The sequence below is a fragment of the Nymphaea colorata genome, chromosome 1, assembly GCF_008831285.2.
Source record: "Nymphaea colorata isolate Beijing-Zhang1983 chromosome 1, ASM883128v2, whole genome shotgun sequence".
NCBI classification, from domain to species: domain Eukaryota; kingdom Viridiplantae; phylum Streptophyta; class Magnoliopsida; order Nymphaeales; family Nymphaeaceae; genus Nymphaea; species Nymphaea colorata.
In genome coordinates, this window is record NC_045138.2 from 17,772,188 (window position 1) to 17,785,557 (window position 13,370).

Sequence of the window (13,370 nt, forward strand, 5' to 3'; positions counted from 1 at the left end):
TGACACTTGTGTCGATTAATAAAAGTGAACCAAACGGAAATTTGAATCAGGACAAGGCTCGAGAGGTCTTTTCAAAATAACAACTCTCACCAGTTTTGAGAAAAAGTTGAAAGCTAATGTGAGGAATTTTCTCGTCCTTGGGAGTAACTTCAATATGGCGATGTTGAACTTTTCTGTTTTCAATATGATTTCTGTTTTCAGATTTTATATAATGTTGTTTTTTTCAATGTAATTATGAGGAATATAAACCTTTTTTTTTTCAATTTGTCCCTTTCTGTTGAGTCCTGGGAGACTTCCATTATTCGTTTATCAATTTTTTCTTTCTGTCTGCAAATTTGAAAAGGAATTTTTTCTCTCATTATCCACTGTTTGCTTATTTCCAAACTACCGTTAGATTGCTGCATCCGTCCGTACGAGTCTACCGTTGCATCCGCCTTCTCTCTCCCTCTCCCTCTCCGCAAAAGTGGCGGCAAATCTGACGATTCTTCTCCTCCTTTTCCAAAAGTAATCTGCTATACAATGAAGGAATTCCCATTCTTTGCTGCAGATGCAAGAAAACCCATTACCCATCTCTCTCTATAAAGGACCAACCATTCTCTCTTTATCTCTTCTCCTCCCTCTTTTTCTCTCTCTCTCAACCATGGCCAATAGCACCCATCTCTCTATTCACCTTCATCTCTCCAATCCGCCTCTACGTTCCGCCTCCAAGTTTATCATAAACCATTGTTCGTCCTTCCTCCCAAAGTCCCATCTCCGGTTTTCCCTGCTAAGAAGCAAAAGAACTCAAGAATTTGGGATCAGGGCCTTACAGGATGCCGAAGATGCGGGTTCTTACCTTCACATGTGGAAGAAGGCCGTGGCGAGGACTGAGATGGAGACGGCAGAGCATAATCATGTAGACAACGGCGTAGAAGAATCGGGGGACGATATTGAGAAGAAGAGCGAGCAATTCAAGAAGATTTTGGAAGTTCCGGTTGAGGAAAGGGACAAGGTGCAGAGGCTCCAGGTGATCGATCGGGCATCCGCAGCTATTGCAGCAGCAAGAGCAATACTCTCAGAGAGGCCATTGTCAGATGGTTTCTCTGGTTCGAAGGGTTCTGCTTTAAGGCGGACGGGATCGAATTCTCGGATGGGTTCCAGTGGCGGAGAAGGTACGTTTCTTTTTTGGGGGAGATCTTTTCTTTTAATCGAGAATGGTTCTTTTGATCTCTAATCCTGCACTGATATTTTCCTTTTTCTTTTGAATCAAGATGTCTTCTTGTTCTTTGGATAATATTTTTTGGGTCAGCATATATAGTGGATTGCTTCCAAATTATTATACCTATCCAATTATTTCCTTGTACTTTTCATTTCGTTAGAGCTGGATTGCTCCTCCGATTAGCTGGAAATGATGCTTATAAACATTTCCTGTCGTTGTGGATTCTTAAGTTGAATATTTGGCTTGTTTAGAAGAAATATTTTGAAATTAGAATGTGCCGATTGATTGCTTCTATGGTTCCTTCCTAAATGCCATTTCTTGGTTTCTGCGACTTCGAACTTCATTTTGATGTTCGTTGAACTGTTGTTTGTGTTGCTTAGATATGTCAGTGTCAGTTCCCCGTTTATTTAATTGCTTATTTCCTAGTTGCCTTTAATGCAAACACGAGCTGTTGCTGTTTGCCCAAAGATATCCATTACCTCCTTTGCCATGGAATGTGCAAATCCCCATTCGCAAGCTATAACCTTTGGACTTGTCGGGTTCACTGACAGGCAGGTTCACGGATTTTGTTTTTTTGGCAGGATTACTTGGTGGCAATCCATCTGGCGTTATCTCTAATGCCGTCCCTCAATCAGAAACCTCAAAAAGCAGAGCCCCTGGTCCAGATTTTTGGTCTTGGTCTCCTCCTATAGATGCTAAGCCTGTTTCTGATGATGCACTACATCTGAAAGCTGAAAAAGTGAAGTATTCTGCTTCTGATCCTATTGCACCTGTGATGGAGAAGGAGAGGTCAATTGACTCAATATCCATTCCCTTTGAAAGTAAGGTCTTGGAGCCATTCCATAGTAAACACAATCCACCTCTTCCACCACTCCAATCTCTTGTGGAAGTCAATGTAACAGAATCAAGTTTTGAGGTACCTTCTCATTCAGAAGACAGCGTTGATGCAGTGTTTTCTACAAATTCTGCTGTAGCTGCTTCCGTTCTTGGTAGTCATGAAGAGGCATCAACCCATGGAGAGAATGAAGACGGATCAAGGTGGTGGAGAGAGACTGGCGTGGAGCAGAGAGCTGATGGGGTGGTTTGCAGGTGGACTCTATTGAGGGGAATCAGTGCTAGTAAAGATGTGGAGTGGGAAGAGAAGTATTGGGAGGCGTCAGATCAAGATTACAAAGAGCTTGGTTCTGAGAAGTCAGGACGTGATGCTGCAGGAAATGTTTGGCGCGAATACTGGAGGGAGTCAATGTGGCAGGTGAAATCAGAGCTCCAATTAAGTTTTGGCCTGAATTTCTTAAAATTTTTCATACGCATGGATGCACACACACGGACAGAAAGACTTGGAAAATTCAATGCGTTAGATTAAAATAGTTGTTCCACATAACCTAAATAGAAGTTTAGTTGATATTTTCTAGGAAATCACTAACCCTAACTAATGCTTCTCGTTATCTTTAAATAACTGAGAAGCATCATCCAACATGCTGTAATCACATTGTCCCTTACCCTGGCAATCGGAAGCTCATTTTTCCATGTGCAATGATCTCTATACAGCAAGACTTCGAAATTTTAAGGACGTCTAACTGTAGAGGAAAAAATTTGACAAATTTAATAAAAACAGTGCTCCTTTTAATGCAAGCATACAGCTTTTACGCCAACAAATATGACCTCAAAGGTCGATCCTGTTAAAGGGTTAGACTTCAAGGATAGTAATTACCTTTGCACAAAGCTTGATATATCTTGATGGTTATGCTTTGTATTTCTAATAGGCGAAAGTTCTGATTTTATGAGAAATGATGGCACTAAAAATGTTGGTAACTTGGTATTTGATTTTTCAAGGACCAAGTGAAACCTGATTAGTTCACATTCTAATGTTGGTGCGAATGAACTTTTTGCAGGATATCAAAACTGGGCTTTTGAATATTGAGAAGACTGCAGATAAATGGGGTAAGAATGGCAAAAATGAAGAGTGGCAGGAAAAATGGTGGGAGCGCTATGATGCCTCAGGTTTTGCCGAGAAGTGGGCTCATAAGTGGTGCTGCATAGACCCATTTACACCCTTGAAGGCGGGCCATGCTCATGTCTGGCACGAAAGGTATAGTCCGTCTGAAAGGAGAGCTCCTTGAACATGTTTTCTTCTCTTACGTTCCTCCTTTGTTTTCTCTGTCACATGCTTGCAAGAATTAAATGCTGTGCCTGCTTGTGTGCTGAAGAGTAAGTCTAGCAGAACTAACATTGTTGGAGCTTTACTTGTTTGGGTGAAAGAGAAAGTAGATGCACTTCGTCTTTCTTCTCTGAGGTCATTCAGCAGCTTTGGTAAAAACTCTAGCATTCAAGGCTAAAAGTCCTTCTAGATGCTCTGCCGAAAGGTATTTGTTGATATAGTAAAATAGGGCAAGCACGGATTAGAAAAGTTTTTGCGATCTATTAAGCACTTGAACTCTAGAAACAAAATTCCTGAATCTCATGCTTACTTGAGTACATCCCTCTATGACACAACTAAGAACTTCTTGAAAGGTTGCTTAAATCTTGTAAGACCTGTGAATTAACATGCTGATGCCGTATTTGTCACTCTACAGTGCACCACTCTGCATTATGGTATGCTTAAATTGTCATAACAAGAAAAGACAGTTGTTTACTTTTGAGAAGTGTTAAGCTGCTTGAAAACATTCATATTTTTTGCATTCCTTTCCTTGAGCAGGTGGGGAGAGAAGTACAATGGCAGGGGCAGTAGCATGAAATACACAGACAAGTGGGCTGAACGACTAGAGGATGATGGATGGACAAAATGGGGTGACAAGTGGGATGAGTCATTTGATGACAATGGACACGGAGTGAAGCAAGGAGAGACATGGTGGCAAGGAGCACATGGAGAACACTGGAACCGCACTTGGGGTGAAAGGCACAATGGCTCTGGTTGGATACATAAGTATGGAAAGAGCAGCAGTGGCGAGCATTGGGACACTCATGTGCAGCAAGAGACCTGGTATGAGAAGTACCCCCATTATGGTTTTGAACACTGCTATGAGAATTCTGAGCAATTGAGGCAAGTTCAGAAGCCAAAGAGGACTGAACTCTGAGCTGCAGAAAGTGTGTTGTTCTATTTGAATTTTGACCTTCGGTTCTTGCTTTCAGCATCTGGAATTCCTGTAGAGTTGTAAAATAGGCATGATATCATTACTTGGAGATCACTATATGCTAGCAGAAACAATATAATCTTGTCGTACTCTTATTGTCAAGTGTGCCTAGTTTTCCAACTTCCCAAATAATATGTTGACAAGGAATATAAAAGTTTTATGGCATGTACAACAATCTACTCAAAGATATCTTTCCTGCAATAGAAACTTTCATTTTCATTTCCTTCAAACTGCGATGTTTTGTCCTGCATGTTGACAAGATGGCAGTAGTATTGTAACTTGGAAGGACATTATGCTGGCAGCAAGTTGTTGTGCATCTTGATGTGTTACTTAGTCCTCTTCTGCTTAAGATTACAGACAGCCTTGTTCAGCGATATAGCACAATGGCCTGGCCAAATGTTCATGTAAATAAGGAAGGTGCTTTAGATTGTATCAAATGGTCAGTTATACGACAGCAGATTTGTGTAGGCTTAGGAGGCCTTTTGGCCTTTTTGTGTGCCGATTGATTCATAAAAGATGCCGTCCGCTGCTTTTCTCATGTTTCTAATCAATGGCAGGCCTATTATCACACGGATACTGTACTAGTACCCGTATCACCCGTGGGTACGTCTTAGGTACAGTCAACACTGTAGCAGATACAGTCAACCCAAATATAGTCAACGTATCCGGGACCTTATCTGTCTTTTGTTTAGACTTGCTCAACATTGACTAAGTCTATTTCTGTCCAAAATTAGGTTTTTTTTTTCTTTTTTGGATTTTTATTATGTTTGACACTTTCATACTTTGTTCAATAGTTTATTCTCCATAATTTATACATTTTGATTCATGAATGTGTTGTTTTGTTTGTTTGAATTATATATACATATATATATATATATATATATATATATATATATATATATATATATATATATATATATATATATATATATATATATATATATATACCAATACCCAAGTTTTTCTGAAAATGTCTGTATCTGCATCCTCACATGTACTTGCACCTATGTGACATAGATTGTAATGTATGCTATTAAGTTAATATAATGTGTGCGTGTGTGTGCGCGTATGTGGGAGAGAGGGGGGTCCTCATCTTGGCATAATTATTACTAGCGCCTCCTTGATTCTTTATGTTGATAAGATGTTTCTCTTCTCTGAAGGTTCTATTGCAAGGATTAAGGTTGTACAAGAAAAACAAGGTTGTCCTTGTCAAGGTTAATGCTGTAATTTATAAGGAAATGATATCTGGGGATATAAAGATGCCACAAACAATAATGATGGCATTGTTATCAACAAAATGGTTCATCGACTTGGCAAAAAAATCTGGAGAAATATCTAGAAATTATCGTAAACAAAGAAAGTTTAGATATCATTTGTCACATTATCGATGCATAAGGTTGATGGTAGTCTTCTGTGGTGAAAACCCACGTTAGATATCTTAGTTTTGTTATTTTTATGTTTTAAATCTCTTTTTTTGTTATTGTATATTTGTTTAACATTGCTTAAGAAGATTTACACTTCTATGGAAGGCCCCAGATGATGAGGCTTCTTCAACAAAGTGACGACTTGATCCAACTTCACCAAAATTTTCATAGGTAAATTTGGACTTTCTGAATACGTTATCCGATGTAAGGGAGGGTGAAATTTTTTGATGCTATATAAAATATCTAATGTTATCAAACAAGATCTTCACAACAAAAAAAAGAATGTAAGTATTGTTAAAGATAATGCTATGACCCATAAAGAAATGATATCTGTAGAGGTAACAATGCCAACAAAAATATTAGTGGAGTTGTTATCAACAAGGATGGTTATCAACCTGACATTGCAAGAAAATAAGTTGAAATATCTTTTAGACTTCAAATAAGTATTCAAGTTTGAGGAATAAATGAAAACAGAAAGCATTATGCAATGTATCCAATATTGTCAAACAGGATCTTCCCAACGAAAGGAAGGTTATTATTGATAAAGATAATATTGTGACCCATAAGGGAATGATATCCATGGCACTAAAGATGTCAATAAAAATAATAGTGGCATCGTTATGAATAAGGAGGGTCATCGACCTAGAGTTGCAAAAAAAAAGAGATTAGGAGAAATACATGAAGACTAGAGAAAATAAATAATACAAATATCAAACCTCACACCCTTGATCTTTAAGGTCGATGGTGACCTTCCATGGTGAAATACCAAGACAAATCTCATATTTTTGTTATTTCTTATGTTCTTTAACATCATTCAAGGGTGTTGTATGTACGGTTTTTTAAAATATATTTTTTAAGAAAAAAATCTCTCTCTTCTCTCTCTTCTCTCTTTCTCTCTCTCTCTCTCTGTCTCCACCATATTGCATCCCTTTTGAGACCTACATTGGCTAAGTTTCTATGGTTTTATTCCTATTTATTGCCGAGACTGCTAGTTTTTCTTCGAATACTTGAAGAAAAAAAATTGAGGGAAGTAAAGAAACCTCTTTGTTCTTTGTTAGTATTTTCTTTGGTAGGATGGAGAAAGGATTCTGCTTCAGCAAGGTATATTGAGATAGCACCGGCAAGCTTCCCTTCTTTTCTAAGAGGGTGTTTGTTGAAAGTTCAAAATAGTAAGGCAGAACAAAGGACTATTCATTAATACGCATGATTTTTCACCATAGAAAGCCATCGTTGGCCTTGATTACAAAGTAGAAGAGAGACAATAAATAGAAAAACATCTCTTGATTTTAGAAGACAATAATGGAAAAGTAATCTCTACATTTGGAAAGATTTTCTTCTCGCTTTTTCGTTTTCATTTGGTTTATCTCTTCTTGAGAACCATTCCAATATTTTCATAACTGTCTTATCTTTGCCCACAACATTAGCATGCACATACAACAGTCAATTATACAACACCTTCTATCCGAAATGAAGGAAAGCAAAAGGGTGTTTGCTGGTGTTCTTTCAATATACCTTGCTGAAGCAGAAGCCTTTCATCATTCTCCTCCCAAGAAATACAATAATAGCAAAAAAAGGAGAGGCTTTTTTTACTTTCCATGAATTTTTTCCTCAACTACTCAAAAGAAAAGTTAATATAAGTGGAAAATGGGAAACCAACATTAGAAAACCATAGGAACCCAACCAATGTAGGTCTCAAAAGGGAAGCTGCAGTGTGATGGAATACGAGAGAGAGAGAGAGAGAGACACACACACACACATAGAGACCCCCAAAACCCCCAATTTTTTGAGGGTCATTGAAGGCCTTGGTGCCCAACAGAGAGACTTAGGAGAACGATAGAGAGAGCAAGTGAGCGACTTCTCCTCACCTTTTGAAGTCATTGGGCAGTAGAGATGTTCTGAGAATGTCCCATAAATCTACTCCAAAAATTATGCATATTTATGAGACACCAGTTCTAGTGTTTCATGAATTTAACTCATTTGTGACCTAGTACGTAGCTGATTAGAGTTGAGTTCGGTGATTCCGGTGTTAACTCACAGAGTTTGCTAACCATGGCATAACCTCTTTTCTTTTTTTGGAGTTTATTTTATGTAGCTTAGACTTATAAACTGTTTTCAGGCTACATTAAGAATCTCCCCCACAAACTTTCTGAAATACAAAACCTAATATTTTGGAAATTCAAATTAATGATCTAGGTAATTATTAGAAAATAATAAAATAAAGATGAACCATCTTACTGCCATGTGACTAGATTCCACGCTTCATGGAACCTGCCATGGACCCTGTAATACTACATGCGGTAATAATGATGATGCATATATTCAATGCCTCGCATAACTTTGGTATTATAGATGCATATGCTTATGCTGAGCATTCAAAATACATGCTGCATTGCAAAGCAAATGCAAAACGCACAACAGAAATCAAGAAGCCAATAAGTAAAGCTCATGTTCATGTTCTGACCAAAACAATCTAAATAAATCAATCAATCAACAAAATTACATAATATAAAGCAACTAAGAAATTGATCCATGACAAAAATAAACAATATAACATAATAAATCAGCTCACGAAAATAAAGACAAAACGCTTAACGATACTTGTATTGTTGATAACTCCAAAATTAATAACATAAAATAAACCAGTGCAATTAACCTATTCTGGTCTATATTCTATTCAAGCAGCATAAAAGCCATGCACTCAATAAAGTTAAGCAGATCTGGAAACAAAAATTCGACCAACAAGAAAAGAGATATATAGATGGTGCAACTCCTTAGAGAAAATGGAGGTATGCAATGATTGGGTTATTACACATACAATCATACTCAATGACTCTTAACCTACACTGTAAATACGACTCCTAAGCTAACTCTAAGACATGTAAACACTTACAATAAAAGACGTAGGGAGTGGGCTCCCCTTACTGAGCAAGCAAAAGAATATATCTACAGCAAAGAATCCACAGGATTAAAAAAAAAAAAAGGTCAGAAAGAGCAAAACAGCCATGCACGGCTGTTCACAACCCTAAAAGCACCATTGACAGCCACTAAAAAAAGTACCTCTGATCCAACATTGAGAAGACAGAAACAGAAGAAACAGTTAGCCACTTCATAGGCCGTATCTTGGTCTCTGCATGCATTAATTTTCGACCCACTGCAACTCCTACCATGTAGGTAAATGATTAAGGCGGCGTAAAAGAGCTTTTATCTTTTGAAACTATGCTGAAAAACAGGTAAAAACATCCGTAAACGTGTCACTAATAAAAACTTTTACTGACATATGTGGGTATCGGTAAAACTTTTACCAATAATTACCAAGCGTTGGTAAAACTTTTAGTGACAGGTTTGGACGTGGGTAATATATTTATCGATGCAATTTCATGTGTTAATGATGATTTATTAATTTTTTTATTGACCCATATCCATGTACATTGCATTTATATCAAGTAGAAATAGCTGTAGTAAAACTTAAAAAAAACATGAAACCAAAAACCTAAAATGGTTACCTCCAGTATAAAACAATAAAAAGATAGAAAAGACATGAATCAAATTTAATCTTCACCGACATTTAAAGCCGAACGTATGTAAAAGTAGCCTTTGACCAACATCCAGTTTTCCTACGCATCATCGGTGGATTCGTTTTTTTTTTTTTAGTGCTAACAATCCACAATTATGAGCAGAATTCACAAAAACACACACCATCTTGCTTCTCTTCCTCTGCAGACTAACAATACAAATGACGTAATCCGGCCCCTCACTTCCTACATTGCTGCTGTAAACCAAACCTGTAGCAGTTCAAATATCAACTTCCTCCTTATCTCTACCTTTCCATTCTATGCCAGTATATGCATCCCTACAATTTCTCCAAACATCAATTCTAATCAGATTATGCAACGAAGATCTATTTCCTTCATGAGGAATGTTATTTCTCCACCACCACATTCGCCAGAGTTAGTACAATATGAAAGCAACTGACCAACATTTGTCGATCCATCTAACTGAAAGTTTGACACAGCAATAAAACCTGGAATTCTGCACTAACACTTAGAAGTTCACATGAATTTACGAACCATCCACCATCTTTTCATGACCAAATTTAGGCACCATTAATGTAACTTCGTTCCAAGAATTTGAAGCTAAAACCTCTGCCCCGTGCATTCACTTTCTCCCTCGACATGACGAATTAATATGTGTGACCAACCGACAGAAGTTGCAAAAGGCCACCTTCGATTTATAATACACTTCAACCACAACCCATTCTTCCTAGATCCTGACACAATCCAGCCTTTCTTGTCCAGGTCCGTGTGCACAGAATGGCAAGTATAACAATCTACTCAAAGATATCTCTGTTGCAGTAGAACTTGTTATTTTCATTTCTTTCAAACTGGCGATGCATGGTCCTGCATGTTGACAATGCAGTAGTCAATATTGTAACTTGGAAAGGCATAGCAGCAAGTTGTGCATCTTGATGTAGTAGTTAGTCCTATTTTAGCTGCATAAGATTACAAACATTCATGTTCTGTAGTGTGGCACAATGGCATGGCCAAATGTAAAAGTAAATATGAAAGGTTGCTTTAGATTGTATCAAATGGTTCACAAAAGAAGTGGCTGGTTTTTTTTCTCACGCGTCGAATTGATGACAGGCATATATTTCCCTTCAGATGGTGATGTAACCTATTGAGTTGATATAATATGTGTGTGTATGTTAGAGATGGGGTGGGGGTCCTCGTCTTGGCAGAATTATTACTAGAGTCCTCTATTGCAAGGATTAATGTTATACAGCAAAGGAAGACTACTATAATTGTTAAAAATAATGTTGTAATTTATAAGGAAATTATACTTGGGGAGGTAAATATGTCACCAAAATAACGATGGCATTACATCAATAAGGAGGGTCATCAACTTGGCAAAAAATCATGAGAAATATCTAGAAATTGTTGTAAACAAAGAAAACATCGATATCATTTCGGGACAAAAAATCATGAGAAATACCTAGAAATTATTGTAAACAAAGAAAAAATCGACATCATTTCTCATACTATCGATGCTTACAGAAGATGGTTGTCTTCTATTGTGAAAAGCCACATTAATCTCTTAATTTTGTTCTTTTTATGTTTTAAGTCTCTTATTTTTGTTATTTTATATATTTTTTAATATTGTATCAAAGCAAGATCCCCACATGGGGCACACAAGACGGAACTGATGCTCAAGATACGAAGGGTTCTATGAGGACAGAGAATGCAACACTTGTTGAAGAAAACTTACGGTTCTATGGAAGCCTTCATATGATCAGGCTTCCTCAACAAAGTGGCAGCTTGATCTACCTTCACAAAATTTCCAAGGTAAATTAGGACTTTTTGAATACGTCATTCAAAGTGAGGGAGGCCTTAAATGAAAGGTGCTATGTAAAATATCTAATGTTATCAAACAAGATCTTCACAACAAAAAGAAGGTTATTATTGTTAAAGATAATGCTATGACCCGTAATGAAATTATAGCTATAGAGGTAGGTAAAAAATGCTAATAAAAATATTAATGGCATTATTATCAACAAGGAGGGTCATCAACCTTACATTGCGAAGAAAAAAAAAAGTTGAAATATCTTTGAGACTTAATTTCTAGATAAGTATAGTTTGAAGAAGGACGAAAACAGAAAGCATTATGTGAAGTATCTAACATTATCAAACAGGACCTTCCCAACAAAAGGAAGGTTATTATTGAAAAAATAATACTGTGACCCATAAAGGAATGATATCCACTTGGTGAAAATGTCAATAAAAAATAATAATGGCATTGGCAAAAACAAAATGGGTCGTGGACATGGAGTTGCAAAAAAAGATCAAGAGAAATATCTGAAGATTATAGAAAACAGAGACTATAAAGATCAAATCTCACTACTACCTTCCATGGTGAAAACCCATGTCAAATCTTGAGAGAGAGAGAGATGTTTGATGGTGATTGCAGGATGGCAATGGCAACAGGAGAAGGGCGACACCCATTGCTAGCATATGGCCGGTCGGCTTCCATGACGGCCTCAACAAAGCATCGGAGATGCACTCTCAGGACTCCAATGGGCAGGAAAGAGGGTTGCTTCTAGAGGTAAGTAGGAAGAACCAGTTTTCGTGGTATAAAAACATCGGAGATGCACTCTCGGGACTCCAATTTTTCGTATCAAAAACATTGTGCAACACCATAGATTGAATCGCAAGTGAATTGTTCGGCCAAGCTGAATCGGCGATCAGGCAAGTTAAACAATTCACCGAGAATTGTTCATTTAGGAATTGTTGCCATAAGAGTCGAGTCCTGGTTTGTGACCTAGAACTTAGCTGATCCAAGTTGACTTGGGCTACTCTCGCCGAGTTTGCCATCTACGGAATAACTTGTATGGGAACATTCTCACTTGCTTTCCAGTTTTTTTATAATTTGGTTTTTTTAGTCGAGTCATTTCTTGCATGCAGCCCTTCATCTTTCTAAAAGGGCTAAAACACACCTTTGGTTGTCACCTTTAGACTCTGTTATTTTTTGTTGTCACCTAGATATTAAATCATCAACGAGAATCCACCGTGTCAAAAATTGGGAAACAAAAAGCAATAATAATAACACTTGGTGACCTTATATTGTAACTAATAGTCATAATTAGAATGTAAGTATTAATTAAAACATAAAAAGAGAACCCGAGACTCTTCCCATGCTTTAACCGGCCTTTTACTCAGCTGCACTCATGTTAAATATATACATAAAGTTGAGCTGACAAAATTCGGTCATTCCAGGCCACATAGATTGGATCAAGAAGAAAAGGAAAGTAACCTGAATTCTATTCCAAGAAGGTTTTAATTTGAGTCCGTATTTTACATAGCTAGATAGACTGTGTTAGATACATTTCTTTGCATAGAATGCCGGCAAGGGAAAATAATAGGTAGAATTTCCGTTGTTCAATAAACGGGGGCAAGGAAAATCTACAATGTACAGCATGACATGAACCTCCTCACCTCAGGAACAAGTGTTGCAGGTACCTCCTGGGCTAAGGAGGTGCGTGGCTTGCTGCACACTATAGATTTTCCTTGCCCTTGTTTGTGGAAATTTTGCTTATTGGTTTTCCTTGCCTTGTTGAGCAAAGAAATGCATTTAATGCGGTCATGAGTTCAAACCTTCTTAGAACAAAATTCAAGTTATTCTCTTTTGCTTCTTGTTCCAATGTTTGCAGTCGGAGATTGCCAAATTTTGTCAGTTGCTCAACTTTATGTACACGTTCGATATGAGCCCAACTGGGTAAAAGCCAATTAAAGCATGGGAAAAGTCATGTGTTCTCTTTTAAGTTTTAATATATATTTTCATTGTAATTATGTATATTAGTGGCAATATAAAGTCTTCCAAGTATTATCATTATTATTTCTGATGTAGGTTTCCTGTTTTGGACTGAGGCTGCTAGCTTTTCTTCGAACACTTGAAGTAAAAAATACGGGAGATAAAGAAATTTATTTGTTCTTTGTTATTATTTTAATGTTTCTGATTCAGCAAGGTATATTGAGGTTATTATTTTAATGTTTCTGATTCAGCAGCCCTTCATCTTTCTAAAGGGCTAAAACGTACCTTTGGTTGTCACCTTTAGATTGTGTTACT

The 13,370-nt window shown here is 37.3% G+C and overlaps 1 protein-coding gene across 1 annotated transcript; it reads left to right on the top strand.

Moving 5' to 3' along the window:
* The first annotated feature begins 384 nt into the window (after window positions 1–384).
* On the top strand, window positions 385–4,431 carry LOC116247315 (uncharacterized). The gene is made up of 4 exons (XM_031619428.2): window positions 385–1,151; window positions 1,780–2,450; window positions 3,091–3,287; window positions 3,894–4,431. The coding sequence occupies exons 1-4, from the start codon at window positions 548–550 to the stop codon at window positions 4,270–4,272; spliced, it is 1,851 nt and encodes a 616-aa protein (XP_031475288.1). The 5' UTR covers window positions 385–547; the 3' UTR covers window positions 4,273–4,431.
* The last annotated feature ends 8,939 nt before the right edge of the window (window positions 4,432–13,370 follow it).

Excerpts from the sequence above, each read along its gene's own strand:
- LOC116247315 (XM_031619428.2), top strand. The coding sequence starts at position 548 with ATGCAAGAAAACCCATTACCCATCTCTCTCTATAAAGGACCAACCATT. Across the intron at positions 1,152-1,779 it reads GGGTTCCAGTGGCGGAGAAG|GATTACTTGGTGGCAATCCA; the intron begins GTACGTTTCTTT and ends TTTTTTTGGCAG. Across the intron at positions 2,451-3,090 it reads GGAGGGAGTCAATGTGGCAG|GATATCAAAACTGGGCTTTT; the intron begins GTGAAATCAGAG and ends AACTTTTTGCAG.